Here is a 20,493-nt window from a genome sequence, read left to right on the forward strand (position 1 = left end):
GGTGGGCGGAGTCAGCAAGTCTCTGCTCCTGCTGCCTGTCCATCTCTCTCTCTCTCCCCTCCCCCCACCCATCAGCAGCTCTGACTCCCCGGCCGCGGCGCCGGGCCAACAACAACGGCTGATGCCGCCCCCGGCATACACATTAGGAGGGACGGGTGGCGCAGGAGAAGGCTTTCATAGCCCTCCCTGCCCGCGTACACACACCCGCCGCCTCCTCCGCACACATCCAGCTGTCAGCTCTCCTGCTGTGACAGGAGCCGAGTGCTGCAGTGACATCATCTCCTGTCACAGAGAAGAGCCGCCACACACTCCAGTCTCCGGGGGCTGCCAGCATCTACAGGCTAGCTGGAAACACCCCCGAGCGAGAGAAAACATACCCGCGAGGCCACGCCCCTTTCACAGCAGGCTACGCCCCCTTTTCGGCCGCTGGGGGGGTGAGAGATGTGTGTAACAGTAATACTGACCTGGTGACGCCTCTGGACACTACTGTTTACCAGCCTGCAGCAGCCGCCCACAGCCTCAACGGTGAGTCCCTCCGGCCATCCTACCCACTGATTCTATGTGTGGACCCCACTTTACACAAGTCTCCTCTTCTGGTGCCCTCCCCCTCCACTACTTTCCCCCCTCTCTTCATCAGCTTCCTCACTGGGGACCCTCCCTGCCGACCCGCGTCTCTATATCCCCTCCCTACCGCCCCGCGTCTCTCTATCCCCTCCCTACCGCCCCGCGTCTCTATATCCCCTCCCTACCGCCCCACGTCTTTCTATCCCCTCCCTACCGCCCCGCATCTCTATATCCCCTCCCTACCGCCCCGCGTCTCTATATCCCCTCCCTACCGCCCCACGTCTTTCTATCCCCTCCCTACCGCCCCGCATCTCTATATCCCCTCCCTACCGCCCCGCGTCTCTGTATCCCCTCCCTACCGCCCTGCGTCTCTCTATCCCCTCCCTACCGCCCCGCGTCTCTCTATCCCCTCCCTACCGCCCCGCGTCTCTATATCCCCTCCCTACCGCCCCCGCGTCTCTCTATCCCCTCCCAGCCGCCCTGCCTCTCTGTATCCCCTCCCTACCGCCCTGCGTCTCTCTATCCCCTCCCTACCGCTCTGCGTCTCTGTATCCCCTCCCTACCGCCCTGCGTCTCTGTATCCCCTCCCTACCGCCCTGCGTCTCTCTATCCCCTCCCTACCGCTCTGCGTCTCTGTATCCCCTCCCTACCGCCCTGCGTCTCTGTATCCCCTCCCTACCGCCCTGCGTCTCTGTATCCCCTCCCTACCGCCCTGCGTCTCTGTATCCCCTCCCTACCGCCCCGCGTCTCTCTGTCCGCTCCCTACCGCCCCCGCGTCTCTGTATCCCCCCCCCTACCGCCACACCTCTCTCTATCCCCTCACTACCGCCACGCCTCTCTCTATCCCCTCCCTACCGACACGCCTCTCTCTAGCCCCTCCCTACCGCTCTGCGTCTCTGTATCCCCTCCCTACCGCCCTGCGTCTCTGTATCCCCTCCCTACCGCCCCGCGTCTCTGTGTCCCCTCCCTACCCCCTGTATCCCATACACGGTCCATACCACTGGCTCCTTGATACCTTCCTGACAAACCCTCACCAGGAGTACAGGAGCCATAACCCCCTGCGGTGCCGCCCATAGTTACCGGTATATCGGTGATGCTCCGCTCTGCCGCCTCCTCCCTATCCCTCACACAGCAAGCGCAGGGCGCAAGCCCAGCTCCGAGCACATGACCGCGCTGTCCATGCCCATTGGCCCTGGTACCAGCTCCAGCCATTGCCCCCTCCTCCTACTGCACCTGAGGGGGGCGCGCACATAGCGCATGCAGAGGGGGACTGGTGCACCTGCGGCCGCGTGGAGACCTTGCGTGCGCAACATGTCCGTGTTGCTACACCTGAAGGATGGTACGGTGTAGAGAGAGGACACAGCTGCCCCTGCTCCGCATTGTACCAGCACTTCCCTCTGTGTCTAATGACACCATATACCTCTTCATGCGGGTATGTCTATATCACATACATCCTTATCCGTGTCCTATATATTGTTACAAATAAAATGACATAGGTATAGGTCCCGCACCCCCTCCCCCCACACCTGCATCCACCTCCCCGTCCACTCGCAGCATCTACATACTCCCCTGCCTCATCCGCGGTCCCCCCCCGCACCCGCTGCATTCTGTACATCGTGCCCTGCAGGCACTGTTCACGCCGTCGCAAGGGGCTGCGCCCCCTTCACCATTGGAAGCACTTTCGTCGTGCAATATTTAACCACTAACAAACCTAGGAATGCAGGTAATACTCATACAAATATTGAACCGCAGCAAGGCGTGCAGGGGTTAAGGGGGCGTAGCCCCTTTCGACGGTGTGAAGAGCGCCCGTAGGGCGCGATGAAGCACCTAGTATATAATATATACTGTATAATGAGTGGGGTGGAAGTGCTATATATAATATATACAGTATAATGAGTGGGGTGGAAGTGCTATATATATAATATATACAGTATGTGAGTGGGCTGGAAGTGCTATATATAATATATACAGTATATGAGTGGGGTGGAAGTGCTATGTATAATATATACAGTATATGAGTGGGGTGGAAGTGCTATATATAATATATACAGTATGTGATTGAGGTGGAAGTGCTATATATAATATATACAGTATATGAGTGGGATGGAAGTGTTATATATAATATATACTGTATAATGAGTGGGGTGGAAGTGCTATATATAATATACACATTATATGAGTGGGGTGGAAGTGCTATATATAATATATACAGTATGTGAGTGGGCTGGAAGTGCTATATATAATATATACAGTATATGAGTGGGGTGGAAGTGCTATGTATAATATATACAGTATATGAGTGGGGTGGAAGTGCTATATATAATATATACAGTATGTGATTGGGGTGGAAGTGCTATATATAATATATACAGTATATGAGTGGGTGGAAGTGCTATATATAATATATACAGTAAGTGAGTGGGGTGGAAGTGTTATATATAATATATATATATAGTATGTGATTGGGGTGGAAGTGCTATATATAATATATACAGTATATGAGTGGGGTGGAAGTGTTATATATAACTAGGTGCTTCTACAGTATATGAGTGGGGTGGAAGTGCTATATGTAATATATACAGTATGTGATTGGGGTGGAAGTGCTATATATAATATATACAGTATATGAGTGGGGTGGAAGTGTTATATATAATATATACAGTATATGAGTGGGGTGGAAGTGCTATATATAATATATACAGTATATGAGTGGGGTGGAAATGCTATATATAATATATACAGTATATGAGTGGGGTGAGCGGGGCAGGCAGCGGCTGGGAGCCGGGGTCACACACACACACCGCCTGCTGCCTCTGGATGCTGGGATTGGCGGCTGTCCCTCCCGGTCGCTGCAGCAGAGGTCGCCCGTCGCTCCCCCCTCCGGCAGGGCCCCGGCGCTGCAGCTCTGGAGCAGGAGACTCAGTTGTTACTTTATTACATTGTTGGTGAGTTTGCAGCAACTCGCGGCCTCCCCGGCTCCGGATCCAGCACCCCCGGGAGCCCGCACCCCCTGTCCCCCGCCGCCCGCACACTCCCGGATCCCGTCTTCTCACTCATCGCCGGGCATGAGTTAGCCAGCAATGGACACCAAGCATTTCCTGCCGCTGGGTGAGTGCCTGTGTGGGATTGCGGGGTGTGCATGCACCTGGGGGTCTGCAGCCTGGGGTGCTGAGGGGTGTGCGCCCACCTGGCTGTCTGTGGGGGGATGCACAGCTGCCAGTGCATTGTGTTACAGGCCCCTGGAAGTGCGCCGGGGTATATAGGCAGGCAGGCTGGAAGTGCGCCGGGGGTAGACTGGTAGTGTGTGTTCCCCTCTCTGCCCTGGCTGGTCTTGCTCAAACTTTGAGGCACCTCTGGAATTGTGCCTCCACTCCAGGTAACCCAACTCCTGTAGATGCTGCAAACACGTGCACAAGTTGTGACTCTTGTTATTCTGCAGCTGGGGGCAGCCCCTGTGCACTCACTGCTGAGGGGCATCTACACTGGGGACAGCCCCTGTGCACTCACTACTGAGGGGGCATCTACACTGGGGGCAGCCCCTGTGCACTCACCGCTGAGGGGGCATCTACACTGGGGGCAGCCCCTGTGCACTCACTACTGAGGGGGCATCTACACTGGGGGCAGCTCCCTGTGCACTCACTACTGAGGGGGCATCTACACTGGGGGCAGCCCCTGGGCACTCACTGCTGAGGGGGCATCTACACTGGGGGCAGCCCCTGTGCACTCACTACTGAGGGGGCATCTACACTGGGGGCATCTACACTGGGGGCAGCCCCTGTGCACTCACTGCTGAGGGGGCATCTACACTGGGGGCAGCCCCTGTGCACTCACCGCTGAGGGGGCATCTACACTGGGGGCAGCTCCTGGGCACTCACTACTGAGGGGGCATCTACACTGGGGGCAGCCCCTGGGCACTCACTGCTGAGGGGGCATCTACACTGGGGGCAGCTACCAGTGCACTCACTACTGAGGGGGCATCTAAACTGGGGGCAGCCCCTGTGCACTCACTACTGTGGGGGCATCTACACTGGGGGCAGCTCCCTGTGCACTCACTACTGAGGGGACATCTACACTGGGGGCAGCCCCTGTGGACTCACTGCTGAGGGGGCATCTACACTGGGGGCATCTACACTGGGGGCATCTACCAGTGCACTCACTACTGAGGGGGCATCTACACTGGGGGCAGCTCCCTGTGCACTCACTGCTGAGGGGGCAACTACACTGGGGGCAGCTCCCTGTGCACTCACTGCTGAGGGGGCATCTACACTGGGGGCAGCCCCTGGGCACTCACTGCTGAGGGGGCATCTACACTGGGGGCAGCCCCTGTGCACTCACTGCTGAGGGGGCATCTACACTGGGGGCATCCCCCTGTGCACTCACTGCTGAGGGGGCATCTACACTGGGGGCATCTCCCTGTGCACTCACTGCTGAGGGGGCATCTACACTGGGGGCAGCCCCTGTGCACTCACTGCTGAGGGGGCATCTACACTGTCTGGGGGCAGCCCCCTGGGCACTCACTGCGGAGGGGGCATCTACACTGGGGGCAGCCCCTGTGCACTCACTGCTGAGGGGGTATCTACACTGGGGGCAGCTCCCTGGGCACTCACTACTGAGGGGCATCTACACTGTCTGGGGGCAGCCCCCTGGGCACTCACTGCGGAGGGGGCATCTACACTGGGGGCAGCCCCTGTGCACTCACTGCTGAGGGGGTATCTACACTGGGGGCAGCTCCCTGGGCACTCACTACTGAGGGGCATCTACACTGTCTGGGGGCAGCCCCTGTGCACTCACTGCTGAGGGGGCATCTACACTGGGGGCAGCTCCCTGGGCACTCACTGCTGAGGGGGCATCTACACTGGGGGCAGCCCCTGTGCACTCACTGCTGAGGGGGCATCTACACTGGGGGCAGCTCCCTGGGCACTCACTACTGAGGGGGCATCTACACTGGGGGCAGCCCCTGGGCACTCACTGCTGACAGGGTACATACACTGTGGGCTTTAGGATGACGTCCAGGTGGGGGCAGAGGGGCTTTGTACTGACACTGTGAGGGGTGTCTGGCAGTCAGGGGGAGGGAGAAATCACTTCCTGAGTGTTTATAATCCCTTTGAGGTGGGATGTTGTGGAAGGAAAGGAACAGATAGTGATAACAAAGCAGTAATTCCTACCTGGCCATAAAGCCAGTAAGTGCCCCAATAACTGGATTATTGCCCATAGGGGCTTTGCAATGGACTTGGGGCATTGACTGGCTTGTGTCCTATGAGCAGAGAGGGGTGTTTGATGTATTGGAATGATGCTATAACCTGTGTTTACAGTGCTACAGTCTAGGTTTGATAGAAAGTGATTTGGTGCAAGTGTCCAGGCTGCAGACACTGCAGGGTTAAACGGCAATGGCTTTTACACAGCACTACATGGTTGTGAGAGAGCCCTAGGGCCTGTCAAGTGACACTCAGCGACTGTCTATTCCACTAACATCAGACTATCTGTGCCAGCCAGTGCCCAGGTAGGTGCCCTCACTGTGCAGTCACAGCATTGGGGTTTATATAAATGGCAGAAATGAGATCACACAAACCACAAGATTGACAAATGTAATGTGTCTGATATTAATCAGTGCCGCCCACTCTTCCTGGCAGCCATGGCATCTGAAGTTGCATTGCCTGGCACAGTTGTCTGTGGAGTGGTCGGAACCCTGCAGGTTTTTTTGCTCTGGATTGTCCCATTTACACAGATAATCTGCAGGGTTTACGCTCCGTCCTGTTATTGTGTCGCTGCAGCTCTGGAGTGTTGGTTTCCTGCTTGTTGCATATTGTGATATTTTATTTGCTGTTTACAAACCGTAATACTCTCGCTTTCTGCCGTCTGTGGATTTTTTCTGAGTGGGGGGTAATGGGGTGGAGTTTATTATTTTGGAACCTGGCTGAATAAAACAAATGATAGTTATGCAACTGGATTGCCCCCCCACAAGTTTTCATGACATCAGAGATATTGCAGATTTGGAGCCTGTTAGATGCCCCCCGAGGTTTATAAAGTTTACAGAAGATCTCACGGTGACTGCAGGCGTGTGGCTTCGGCACATGCCGTATGCTGGATGACGGCTTGTCGCTCGGGTGCCTGCGTTGCAGCTTTTCTGAGTAATCATTTGCCGTGCTGCCCACACAGGGCTCTGAATTGGCGCTTTCACATTTATTAAATGATCTTAGTTCTGTTTTCCACTCCCTTTTAACCTTTAATCTGATTTTGTTGCTCACATATATCTGGCACGTTATATAGTGTGTGTGTATTTTATTGGACCACAGTGTGAATAATAGGAGGACTTGTGTGTAATTGTGTAAGGTAAGCGTCAGCCTCCTGGTATACTCTTGTGCTTTGCAACACCGCGTTTGTGCAAAAGCGTTGTTCCAGGCCTCTGTCGTAAATATTGTTATTCTGTTGTGTTATTCTGGTGCGTGACACGGGGTCAGATATATAAATACCCTCATAATGCAGCGTACAATCCATTTGTATCTCGTGCAGGTAAACCAAGTGTGTCTGTCACCTGCACGCTGCGGCGTTCAAACATTTTGTTGCCCTGTGACTGCAGCCCATCAATTTATATAAGATCTGCTGATGTTGCTGAGACGCGAGGTACGGTGTGCCTCGTGCCTCAGTGATGTTTGCTGGTTACCGGGCAAGTAACGTAAATTAGGCCCAGATTTGTCAAGCCTTGGAGAGTGATAAATTGCACGGTGATAAAAGTGCCAACCAATCAGCTCCTAGTTGTCAGTTTACAGACTGTGTTTGAAAAATGACAGACATGAGCTGATTGGTTGCTACTTTATCATCTGCCTATCTCACCTTTTATATGGCGCTGTCAAGCAGCCCTGACTGTTTTATAAGGCAGAAATTGAACGTTCCCCATCTAATTACGTTCGTTAACAAACTACACCAGGGGTAACGTGATCTCCATCAGACGTCTCAAGTGCCGGTTACAGAGCGCCGGCCGCGGTCTCACTATAACCGCCCCCCTTCCTTTCTGCGTGCATTACTTATTTATTTATTTATTTTGGTTGGTCACTGCCAAGCATTGGATGGTGCCAAGTGCAGATGCCATCTGATAAGTTGGCCGGGCAGCCCAGCACTTATCCGTCTGAACCCGCTTTAAAGGCTGTGTCACCGGTAGAAGATAAGATTGTTCTAGAACTTCAATCAAACGCTTCTTGCGCGGATTGGGTTGCCGTGTGTGACAGCTCAGTGTCCCGTTCCAGGGGAGCAGTAGAAATAAACTATTAATGGATTGTCATACCAGCAGGGGTCTCGATAAACGGGTCAGGCGCTCCAAAGGACTGGTCGCCTTCCTTTCCTAGTGTGTATCTGTAAGGATCATGAAAAGAAGAAAAGTCATTATTATTATTATTATTATTATTAACATTTGTATATATAGTACCGGGGGCACAGTATTATAAGATGCAGACTGGTCGCCAGAGCTTACAGTCTAATTTTATTGTACAATTTATTTATTTATTATTATTTATTAACAGTTTCTTATATAGCGCAGCAAACTCCGTTGCGCTTTACGACTGGACACAATTGGAAGACAAAACCGGGTAAAAACAAACAGTCATAGAGGTAGGAGGGCCCTGCTCGCAAGCTTACAATCTATGGGGAAAGTCCTACCCCTTCCATGCTGCAGAAACCTCCCCCATTGTACTATAGGTGGTAGAATCTTATACTGGTATGGAAGCGGATTTCATAGGACGTATTAATCAAACCTGCCTCTTTGGGGTAGGGGAGCCTCTGGGCAACTGCGACCCCCCCCCCCCCCATGCATTTGACTATGGCACCCCCAGGATTTATCCAGCTTGCAGGACACTTGTGGCTTTCAGAATATTTTGTTTTAAAGCGAATGGTCTAGGAAGAGGTTCTGCGGCAGCAGGGCACTTTCAGGTTGGCTAGAACCCTATTTGTACCTTATAAGTGTCAGATAGGGGCATGTATGTGCTAAGTGTTCACGTGTGGATTTGCCCGTGGCTGCTTTTCATGGCCCCTGGTTTCGGAGAGTACAACGGCGCAGGTTGTTTCACGCAGGGCAGGTGTGTGACAGAAGGAGAGGGGGGGGGGGGGGGGACGGTTGGACTTTTCCCTGGTACACGAGAATTAAAAAGGAAAAAAAAAAAAATCAAGAGTCCAGGGTTCAAAGCCGCCCTGCCTATTCGGCGTCCCGTGCTAGCGCCTATTAACCATTACTTTGCTGGAACCTGCGGATTAACGGTGCCAGCAGCAAAACGTGACGTTTCTTCAAGTCGCTTCCTGTTTAAATGCTGGGACTGTTTTTTTTTGATAATGCAATTTATGTTTTGTTTTTTGTTCTTTCTTTTTTATACTTGTTTTTTTTTTTGTAAATAAAAATGTTACTCATTCATTGGCCCAAATGTATTATCCCGCGAGTTGCATTTACCGGCGTGATTCCAGCAATTCACAGATCTATAATGGCGATATTAAATTTCTGCTGCTTTAAATGTACGGACTACATCTCAGAAACCACGACGGTGTCTAAAACTCGCAGGTGATTACGTTTTGGCTCACGGTGTGAATAATTGTGCCATGAAAGTTAATTCAATTTAAAATGCAGACCGTCCCTCCCTAAGGAAGACAGGAACAACCTGCGTCAATGCGACACTACCGCCCTCTACATTGCGTTGGGCAGAGGTCCACTGATGTGTGCGTGCAGACGGTGTGCAAAAATTGCTAGCTCTAAAGGCGCACACGCACTTGCTGAGAAAGTAAACGACGTCGCTCATTTTCACCCTTCCTGAGCGTCGTGGTTTACTTTCTCGCCAAGTGTGTATGCCGGCGGGTTGTTAATGACCCTCAATGTTGGCTGTGCATGCAGCTCAATTTGGGCTGTCGTCCAATAGCTGCCTACACGGCCCGGCTGCGTCACTGAGCGATATGGTCCTCCTATCGCTCAGTGTGTACGCCCTGCCGTCGATCGCCCGGGAGAGGAAACGCTAGGCGACGACGCTTATAGAGCACGTTGCCTAGTCTGTACCCACCATTAGTCTCACTTCTACTTTTGTGGCTGCTGGAGCTAAATGTAAGTGGAAGAATAGGGACGATTACCTCTTGTCCCACTTTCTGCATGCACAGGAAGAACACCTGAGAAGGGTGGAACATTGCCCGGAACTTTCTGTTCTTTTCTGTAAACATACCCGTAATGAGGATGAATCTGGTACCTGTGTTACATATAATAACAGTTTGGATGTAGCATTAATTATTTTGGTAGAGACTGCACAATCCCATATAGAAAATACAGCCACCCTCTGGGTTTGCCAATGAGGTCATAGGGAGATGATTGCAGCAGCAAATTTGTTAGCAGTTGGGCAAAACCATGGCCCTCATTCCGAGTTGATCGGTCGCAAGGCGATTTTAGCAGAGTTACACACGCTAAGCCGCCGCCTACTGGGAGTGAATCTTAGCTTCTTAAAATTGCGAACGATGTATTCGCAATATTGCGATAACAAACTTCTTAGTTTCAGAGTAGCTTCAGACTTACTCGGCATCTGCGATCAGTTCAGTGCTTGTCGTTCCTGGTTTGACGTCACAAACACACCCAGCGTTCGCCCAGACACTCCCCCGTTTCTCCGGCCACTCCTGCGTTTTTTCCGGAAACGGTAGCGTTTTCATCCACACGCCCCTAAAACGCTGTGTTTCCGCCCAGTAACACCCATTTCCTGTCAATCACACTACGATCGCCGGAGCGATGAAAAAGCCGTGAGTAAAAATACTATCTTCATTGTAAAATTACTTGGCGCAGTCGCAGTGCGAATATTGCGCATGCGTACTAAGCGAATTTTCACTGCGATGCGATGAAAAATACAGAGCGAACGACTCGGAATGAGGGCCCATGTGCACTGCAGGTGGGGCAGATGTAATATGTGCAGAGAGAGTTAGATTTGGGTGGGTTTTATTGTTTCTGCGCAGGGTAAATACTGGCTGCTTTATTTTTACACTGCAATTTAGATTTCAGATTGAACACCCCCCACCCAAATCTAACTCTCTCTGCACGTGTTACATCTGCCCCACCTGCAGCGCACATGGTTTTGCCCAACTGCTAACAAATTTGCTGCTGCGATCAACTCTGAATTACCCCCATAATCTGCAATGGGAGCACCGCGGTTTAATTACCCAGCAGTGGCATTTTCCCAGGTTAACACTTGCGCTGCCGGCACACTCGTAGCAGGAATGTATAATCGCCTGGTTGCAAGAAGTCGTGCAACAATCTGACGCTTGGTACACTAATGTGCTGTAACCATAGCGACCCATCCGAGGTCCGCTCACTAGACTTGTGCAAAGTTGACGTCTGGTGAGTTGTTTGTGCATAATGGCTGCATTTTGTGTGGTACCGGCAGGAAATATGGTGATTAAATAAGATTACGGATGCTGTTGTGCACAGAACGTGGTAGTGTGACTGATGTCAGTGTGTTGGGCCCTGGACGTGGGTGTGAATTTTGCCACCTCTGTGCGGTAGATTCATGCGATGGCAACAAACTCCGAGACAGGCCAGAAGGACATTTTTCCTGCTATAAAATGCTCCGGCTCTGTGTGATCAGGAAGAGGTGCGGTTTAGTGGTTAAAGCAGAGTCTTGTGACTCCAGCGCACTGTTTCTTACAGAGGGGCGGCTGAGGATTTAAAGGCACAGGACATTCCACCATTTCCTGCCTCCACGCCATTACTTTCTGGACCCACATTTGCCTTTACGGGGCGTCGCGTCCTGTGCTGTGCTATTTATATTTTCATTTCTTCGTTTAAAAAAATAAATAAAAAATTTGTTCGTGTTCACGACAACGGAAGGGCCTGATTCAGAGTGGCAGGCGCAGCTGCGATTCTGTGCGCAGCAGACTTGCGAAGGCGTGCGGAGTCAGGCGCCGTCCTGTGCGTGGAGACGCCCACTGCCGACGCCTTGCATACTCCGCCGAAATACAAAAGCGGGTACATCGCTAGCACCGTGGAGGCACCATAGATAGGCTTTCTCAGAATGAAACCCAGGGGGCTCTCTGTCTGCGTGCGGATTCGCAGTGGCTGACTATGGCATGCCCAGAAAAATGATGCCGACAGGCGTGGTATGACTTGTCATAGGGTCAGTCTGTTGACACGCCACATGTTCATCCAAGTGATGTTGACATGCTGAACTGTCAACACACCGTCCCTGGTGATCTAGTGGTCTCTTATCTTCTCCCGACAGCAGTGGTGGCTCCAGTGTCGGCTTCACGGTCCCAGCGGTGCAGCGGCAGTCACTTCCAGCGCAGGCCTGTGATGTTGCAGCGTTCCAGGCAGCATTTCTCCCACTATTCCCTAACCCTAATTCCTACCTTCCTTAGTGCCTAACCCTAACTTCCCCCACACCCCCCTGTAGACTTACCCCAACCTCCTCTCGGTGGCGCCGAACCCTAAACGACATCATCCACAGAAAGGCGACAATTCAGTTGCTGTCGTTGTGAATCTGTGGAATGTCTGAGGATTTGGATGTGGTGTCTGTCAACAGTTTGAACCGTGTCGATGTTCTAATGTCATCATTGTGCCCGGATTCTGTCCGACGCGCATTTTTCTGGCCACTTCCTGTTACACCGCCATGCACTGACTTCCGGTCTCTCACTTTGCAAATAAACTGTGCGTACGCCAGCGCTAATCCATCACCGCGCATGCACGTTATGGCTTTGGCACATGCGCAGCGTTCAGGGGCGATTTAACAGAGGTGATGATGTCATAATGGTGTTGATGTCATAATGGTGTTGATGCCACAATGGTGATGATGTCATATTAGTGAAGATGTCACAATGGTGATGTCACAATGGTGATGATGTCATAATTGTGATAATGTTAAAATTGTTATGATGTCATTATGGTTACGACATAATGACATCATAACTCCGGGTGGACCCCTCCTCTGTGTGGCGCAGTAGTCTCCGCCATCATACCGGAGTCTACTGCGTATACGCAGGTCCACGGAAACAAGGCGCCCGCCATGTTCATGAGACCAAAATCACTACTGCGCACGTGCAGTGGCCGTTTTGGCCGTGATTTTTGGCGCTGCTGCGGCACCCGATGCTGGACTTTGGAGAGGTTAGTATTAAAATATGGGTGCAATGTGTACAGTATGGCCCCCCCCCCCCCCCCCCCCGGTTCCAGGGGCCCGTGCGTACCATTGCACCCTGTTATAGAAACGCCAATGGCTCCGTTGCGTCAGCACCTCTGAATTGGGCTCATGGGCACCAGTGATGGGAAAGGGGAATGCTATTTGTCTATACATTTGCTTTTATTGACATGAGTGGGAGCCTTTGATGGAAGTGGAACAGCGCCCCCCGCAGGCTCACCGCCATGGTTGCTGGCAGAATTTTTTATTGACTTTGCCAATGTTTGAACAAAGCGTCTGCCAAACATTGCAATAGACTTGCAACATATACTGTAATGTTTCAGCCTTAAGTCTCTCTTTAAATAGTCAGGGTTGTATTATGAATCTAGACCTTAATTGGCAATTCAGGTGCGTAATTGCCGGAATAAGGAAGCTGTACGCCTTATCAGCGGTGACTAACCGCTTTATGGCGGCCTGATATGCAGGAAAACGAGTCCCTTGCTCACATTTTCAGCTTGTTGTATTAAGGTTTATAAAACCGTAATTACCTTCCCGAGATTTGTGTTGTTTTTCAGACAGGGAAAAAAAAGAAATCAGCCCAGAAAACACTTGGATTGCAGACCGTGAACGCACCAGATTCTGGAAGATCCTTCCATTGGACGTCATAGGTGGCTATTAGTAAATAGTGTCTGGTGATGGCCCATTTGCAGTGACAGGACCAATTTTGGCTTATCCAAAAATGTCATGTGCGATTATTTAAAATGATTATATATTCCCTGTCACATGGACACACACGAGCAGTTGTTTTTGGTCAGAAGCCAGTTGCCCAACCAGTATAACTTTGGGGCGGTGTGGGGAAACCGGAGCATCCTCAGAAACCTACATAAACGGGGGGAGAACATGCAAACTCCACACCAATAGGGCTCTGGTCAGGAATTGGACTCATGACTTCACTGCTGCGAGGCAGTAATGCTATCCACTACACCACCATGTTGACAGTATGATGATTTTGATGCTATGTAATGTCTTTTGTTCGCCTTCAGTCCACGGAACAGCTGTAGGTTCTGCTTTACACAAGCCACAATGTAATTCATGGATTTAATAGGCCCTTCGTCTTTGCTTTTTGTTCCTTGCCACTAATTCCTTCAGCTCCCTCTTCAAAAGTGTCAGCGTTATAAAGATGAGACGTCTTTTGACAATGATGAGAAAACAATACCTGGAGAACGCCACTTAGAAACTATTAGAGCCTGATGTAACATATATTGTATCACCTGCTGCCGCTAACACATATACGCAAGCCTTTACTCTTACTCCTGAGTGTCAGGTTGTTGCAGGTCTGTGTGGCTGCTTTTCCAAGGAGCAAGGTTTTATTGAATGTAGTTTCTGCGTTCCATATAGGAGCGGGGAATGTCGGTGTCTCTGACACTGGCCGCAGAGCTCTCTGTAACAATGTCTGTGCTGAATGCCGGCAGCTACTCGTTATTCAGTTCCCATTTATACAGCTTCACTCGGCACTCTGCTCTGCGTCGCCTCTGTTCTTCGCTCCTGTTCTCTTACTGTAGACCCAGGCGTAGATTTTATCCTTCTAATGGCCCACGTAACCTTCCCTCGCATCCACACAAATCGTCTTCTCTTCAGATTCCAACAATTCGGATCTCTCTCGTCGAGGTCAGTAAAGTCTTCTGCGCCCGTAATGTTCCTCGCGAGGCGCACAATTGAATCGCACCTCTGCCTCCGTATTGTTAGACGGCGCTCAGACATTTTTAAGATGCCGCTGGGAATTAAAAGAACTTTCATATTATACTTTTATGTTCCGTCTATGATATCTGCACCCAATCACCTGCCTGTAGTTGGTATGTGAAGTTATTATAACTCTTTGCGAGCTGTTTGCAATGAGTACATTGTAGAGATTTACCTACTGACTGAACAGGTGAAACAAATCTGTAAGTGTTCAGTAATCGCAGGCTTTCTCCGAGCGTTAGAGGGAGGCGTTTCTTCCTTGCTTGTACTCAACGCACACCCGGGAGGGGGGGCTGGGTGATGTGTGTAACTATCTATCTGTATACAGATGTAGCCAGGCTCAGCTTACCCGCAACGCGTATGCATTGGCGCCCGCATTGTGGGTGTGGCTAGCTGCGCCCGGCTGAGATTATTCACCCCGGCGATTGGATAATGTATAGTTTATGGTACGCAGGTGCAAATATACGCACGCAAACAAGCCGCAGGTGTGCCTAGCCGCAGACACACACACACACACACACACACACACACACACACACACACACACACACACACACACACACACACTCTCTCTCTCTCTAGTAGCTTTAATCTGTGCTGCATATTTCTGAAACCTCTTCGTCCATTTTACTAGCCTTACCATACTATCCCTTTAAAGCGGGACAGTTATGAATTACACAGGTTCTGTGGCTGATTACAACCAGGTGACATGCAGCTTGAAGTCAGCCAGCCCCAGAACCTGTGTAATCCATGAGTATCCCGGTTTAAAGGGACAGTATGGTAAGCCTACATTTAATGCTGCCCAATAGCGTCCCCATTCCTTTCACGGTGCCCCGATACCCACAATTACCATTATCGGATGAGCAGCAACAGGTCAGAAGTATAAAAAGATTTCCTTTTAAATACGCAAGTGTTTTAAAACCTTTTTTAAATAAATGATTTAAATCTTTATATAGTTAAAAAAAAAAAAAGTAGCCTTTCAGTCCCAATGAGCGAGAGGTGCACTGCTTATATTTGTTGTAACAATGAAGGGGGGGGGGGATTTATCAAAGCTTAAGAGAGAGATAAAGTAGCAGCCAACCCGCTCCTAGCTGTCATGTTACAGGTTGTGTTTGAAAAATGACACTAGCTGATTGGTTGGGACCTCTCCACTTTCAAGGATTGATAAATACCCCCCATTGATAATCTGATAAACCTGCCTGTGTGTGCCATACTACAGAGAAATAATATTATCTCAGAGCAGTGGTTATTACGTGTGTGTGTGTGTGTGTGTGTGTGTGTGTGTTTGTGTGTGTGTGTGTGGGGAGGGGGTCAGGTGGGTGGATGGTCCACGGTCCTTTTGGCCACGGAAGGTAGCAGTGTGTTGCTGTATATGTATGCATATGTAGAGATGAAAGCAAACACTCCTACTAATTTTTAATTGGTGTGCACAAATGGGTCTGGGACTCCAGGTCGACACCAAAAAGGTCGACACACACCGTAGGTCGACACCACTTGGTCGCCATGAACACGGTCGACATGGTGTTTTTTTGGTGTCGTTTTCTTCATACAGTGACCAGGAAACCCAATTAGTGCACCGTGTCCCCTCGCATGGCTCGCTCTGCTACCGCTGCGCTCAGCACAGGTTACCGTTCCCAATCGTAGTCCACGTGGATCGTAAAGTATGAAAAAGATCAAAAAATGAAAAAAATACAGGAAAAACTTAGGTCAACCTTCTTCACGTCGACCCTTTCTCCATGTCGACATAAGGTGTTTCGAGCAATTGGCGGCGACCTAAGGTGTGTCGACTTTTTTTGTGTCGACCTGGAGTCCAGATACCGCACAAATAAGGCCCCATATGCTTTACTAAGCATTCCTAGAAAATAACTAACAGTATTAATGAATAGTGTGCGCTATCTTGTTCTACTGATCACGGAGTAAAGCGACTGCCGCCCAATCAGCATTGTCAGGAAACTGCGGCGGCCGCTATATTAGCCGGAACCCCTCCGGAGCCCTTTTAAAGATAATATTGTGGGTGGCTGTAGCAAAAAGGGTTCTGGTATGAATGGTCGACGGTCATTAGGCCGACCACTATTGGTCGACACTGGCATGGTCGACACAGGACAGATCGATACGTGATAAGGTCGACATGGATTTTTGACCTGTTTTTGGTGTAATTTTTTCCGTAATATGACCAGGAACCCCAATTAGGGCACCGCGTCCCCTCACTTCGCTCGCCATGCTACGGGCAAGGTGCCTCGCTCCGCTACCGCTGCGCACGGCACAGGTTACCATTCCCAATCGTAGTCCATGTGGATGGTAAAGTAAGAAAAAGTAAAAAAACAGTTTTTTTTAAAGCCACGGCGACTTTTTCATGTGTCGACCTATCATGCGCCAACCATTTTTATGTGTCGACCATGTCAATGTCGACCAATAGTGGTCGACCTGCCACATGGATACCAACAAAAAGGCGAGGCATTATTCTATTTCATTGATACGCTGTTCCACATATAGATAATATATAAATACATTGGCTTCCTGTTTGCAGCCGCTCGTTCTGATCATTGTGAATGAAAATAGCGCCGCAGTACCCAGGCTATTAGGCCACACTTGTCTCCGCTAATTGGACCATTCATCCCTTCCCCGCATGAAGAGCGCGCAGCTGTTGCCATGTGGATACAAATGGAAGACGAATTCTCTATTAAACAAGAGCGGAAGAAAATAAACAAAGCGCGGTATGAAAGCCGGAGTCCGGTGGCGGCGGTGTTATTGTGTGGAGGGCGAGTTGTGTCCTTTGCTTGTTTGTGTGTTTTGCACTGGGTGCTGGCTTGTCGCATTAAAGAGAAAATTTTGGGCTTTACTCTAATAATTACGCATTTGGTTTATCCAGTGTTTTTCCCGTCTCGCCAATCCGTGAAACGGGGGTGTGCGACTATGGTGACGTTCTCTGGCGATGATGGTGACGTTCTCTTAATAGGGAAAGGACCGAAAGTTTAATGAGTTAATATAAAGCTTGTAGACGTTTGTTGGTCTGATGTTGGCTAATTCCCGCACCCTGCTGGCTCCGAGCTTCTATCCCCTGAGCCACCATGTTTATTTAATAATGTCCGACAGAAGGGTCATCCGTGAATTATGCCCCATAGTCCTGCGGTCGGTGATCGGTGTAACCCAGTACATGGGGTTATGCAAAGGAGAGAGGAGGAGACGCATTAAACAGCAGTTGAGTTGGCTTAAAAGTCATCCCAGTTACTGTGTATATGACCACAGTATAAAACAATGTAGTAAAAGTAATCATAATGAATAATTTATGTTAATCATCTAAGATTAGTCTAATTCTGGTGCTCAAAATTACAAATTAATGTGTATATTTGCAAAGATAAATGTAAAGTGCACTGTTCAGCGTTACCCTGACATCCCCCTGCAGCTCTGTTACATTGTAAAGCATTAACTCCTCGCACCGTTGCAGGCGGTGAAAGCTCCGCCCACATCTGTAGGACCATGTGGTCAAAAAGCTGAAACTGCATTCAGTTGAGCTACTGTGACATCACTGGTCCCGCCCCCTGTGCTCAGCAACAGCTCTGCATTGCTGCCAGTCTCTCTGTGTCTGCTCTGTTGCAGAAGCTCCGCCTCCTGACATGGCCAGCGGCTGCAGAGCGGCGCCAGAGAGCCTGGCGGACGCATTCAGTTATATATCAGCACTCCGTGAATGTTATTTGGCTGGGCAATAAAAGATAATTCAAATTCCAGTTCTCGTTCACACCCAGTCGTGGCAATCGCCATGTTCAACCATTTACGTCTGACACCCAATTATTGGGGGTGGGGGGGCGGGAATTCAGTTGTGGGCGAAGGGGGTAAATTGGTGTGGCGTTTAAGCGCCGGCAGTCCGATTCGCACCCTTCGCCAGGCCCGATTTGCACGCCTTTCGCTTAAAAGGGCTCACTATACCCTAAGGGTTAGCAAACCCTTCTGAGAGAGACCCGGCCACCCTAAAGTACGGCGGGTGCTATGGGAATTCGGACGGGCGAACAAGTCACCGGCAATTGAATTTCCCCCGAAACCTCTGTAGTTTTAATCCCCCCCCGTACACGTCTCTCAAACTCCAGCGGATAATCTTACTGGTGAGGGATGGAACAGTTTGGCAGGGTGGCACGCAGAGGCCTCGATGTCCTTTAGTACTGACCCAGTTTGTTAGTAGCGTGTGCACATTGCAGAACGTAGAACAGGCATCGCCCTGTATAGGACACCATTCTCTAGGAGAAGTAAAAGAAGACCTTTGAGAATAGAATGCCTTTCATTCCCGTGCGTGGTTCAGCTGGGAACGGTCGCTGCGTCTCCTCCGCCTCATCTGTAAATTAATTTGTGACTTTGTAAATGACCTAACATGACCGAAAATTGTTTCGCTTCCTCCCGCACCCCCCCCTATAATTGCCCATCATTATCTCCCTTACTTAATATGATTATATAGTCGTTGTAGGATAACGTATATAATGCGGAACTTTGCCATTTAACCGTGTCATTGCCGGATTCTCGCTCAGGCTGTGGCAGGAGCTGTCAGCAGCTTTTATTGCTTTCACTTCCAGGACCTGCACAACGCGTAAAGTCGCGCTCGTTTCCTCTTGCACAGCGGAGGATAACAGGATTCTCCCCGGGAACGGCCACCCAGTGTTATAAAGTCATTGTCTCGCTCAGCGGACGAAAAACTTGGCATAGATTGGGCCCAGAACAGGTGTGAGAAAGAAATAGCCAGGGAGACAAAGTGACGACATTGCAACACAGTGGTACCTTATACCGAGTGAGACATATAGCCCCATATGTAATCTTGCATTGACCATCCAGTAACCTCGTAGTCTCTGCGGGGATCACTTGCCAACAAGTTTTCATCAGTACCAACCAATCAGAAGCTAACGTTTACTTTCTCACGTGTGCTAGACGGAAACAAAGTGTTGATTGGTTGCTGTGTTTCAGAGCAACTTTTTGTGCCTAAATGCAACATTAATAATTATACTCAGCCACAGGAGTCAGGGGGGGGAAGGGGGGGGGGGGGGGTGTAACGTGAGCGCACTCCCAAGTATTTTTCAAAAAGTTTCGGTACAGGACTGTTTATAAAAATCATTCCTATTTTATATCTCTTACCTCTCTGTTTAACTATTCTGGCAGAACATTTTGAACCCGCTACATCGTTTTCTACTTTTAAGACATTGGGGCGAGATGTTATAGGGTCCGGGCTCGCCTTGTTTGTGAATCCCCCTTTAAAAAAAGGTCCGAGATCGTCCGGCATCCAGCGGCTCCGACGAAGTCGGACGCCATTACGTCCCGACAATTTATTTTTAATTTCTCTGACGTCCTAGTGGATGCTGGGAACTCCGTAAGGACCATGGGGAATAGCGGCTCCGCAGGAGACAGGGCACATCTAAAGAAAGCTTTAGGATCACCTGGTGTGCACTGGCTCCTCCCCCTATGACCCTCCTCCAAGCCTCAGTTAGATTTTCTGTGCCCGACGAGAAGGGTGCACACTAGGGGCTCTCCTGAGCTCTTTGTGAAAGTTTTAGTTTAGGTTTATTATTTTCAGTGAGACCTGCTGGCAACAGGCTCACTGCATCGAGGGACTAAGGGGAGAAGAAGCGAACTCACCTGCGTGCAGAGTGGATTGGGCTTCTTAGGCTACTGGACATTAGCTCCAGAGGGACGATCACAGGTTCAGCCTGGATGGGTCACCGGAGCCGCGCCGCCGGCCCCCTTACAGAGCCAGAAGAGCGAAGAGGTCCGGATAAATCGGCGGCAGAAGACTTTCCTGTCTTCAGATAAAGGTAGGCGCACAGCACCGCAGCTGTGCGCCATTGCTCTCAGCACACTTCACACTCCGGTCACTGAGGGTGCAGGGCGCTGGGGGGGCAGCGCCCTGAGACGCAATAAATCGTTAGAAAACCTTTTATGGCTAAAATAAATGCATCACATATAACTCCTGGGCTATATGGATGCATTTAACCCCTGCCAAAACATACAAGAAAACGGATGATAAGGACGCCGAGAAAGGGGCGGAGCCTATCTCCTCAGCACACTGGCGCCATTTTCCCTCACAGCTCAGTTGGAGGGAAGCTCCCTG

At 50.3% G+C, this 20,493-nt stretch overlaps 1 protein-coding gene across 3 annotated transcripts in view; it reads left to right on the top strand.

Moving 5' to 3' along the window:
- Positions 1–3,426: 3,426 nt before the first annotated feature.
- The window catches only part of RXRA (retinoid X receptor alpha), a 257,227-nt gene continuing 240,160 nt past the window's right edge, over positions 3,427–20,493 (top strand). Inside the window, exon 1 of one of the 3 annotated variants that reach the window (XM_063935903.1) lies at positions 3,427–3,672. In XM_063935903.1, coding sequence (XP_063791973.1) covers positions 3,645–3,672 — 28 coding nt within the window. In that variant the 5' untranslated portion in view covers positions 3,427–3,644. Of the gene's footprint in view, positions 3,673–3,875; positions 3,941–20,493 lie in introns of those variants that run through there. The other 2 variants (XM_063935904.1, XM_063935906.1) reach the window with 2 other exon arrangements.

The sequence above is a fragment of the Pseudophryne corroboree genome, chromosome 8 (genome assembly GCF_028390025.1).
Source record: "Pseudophryne corroboree isolate aPseCor3 chromosome 8, aPseCor3.hap2, whole genome shotgun sequence".
Lineage (NCBI taxonomy): Eukaryota > Metazoa > Chordata > Amphibia > Anura > Myobatrachidae > Pseudophryne > Pseudophryne corroboree.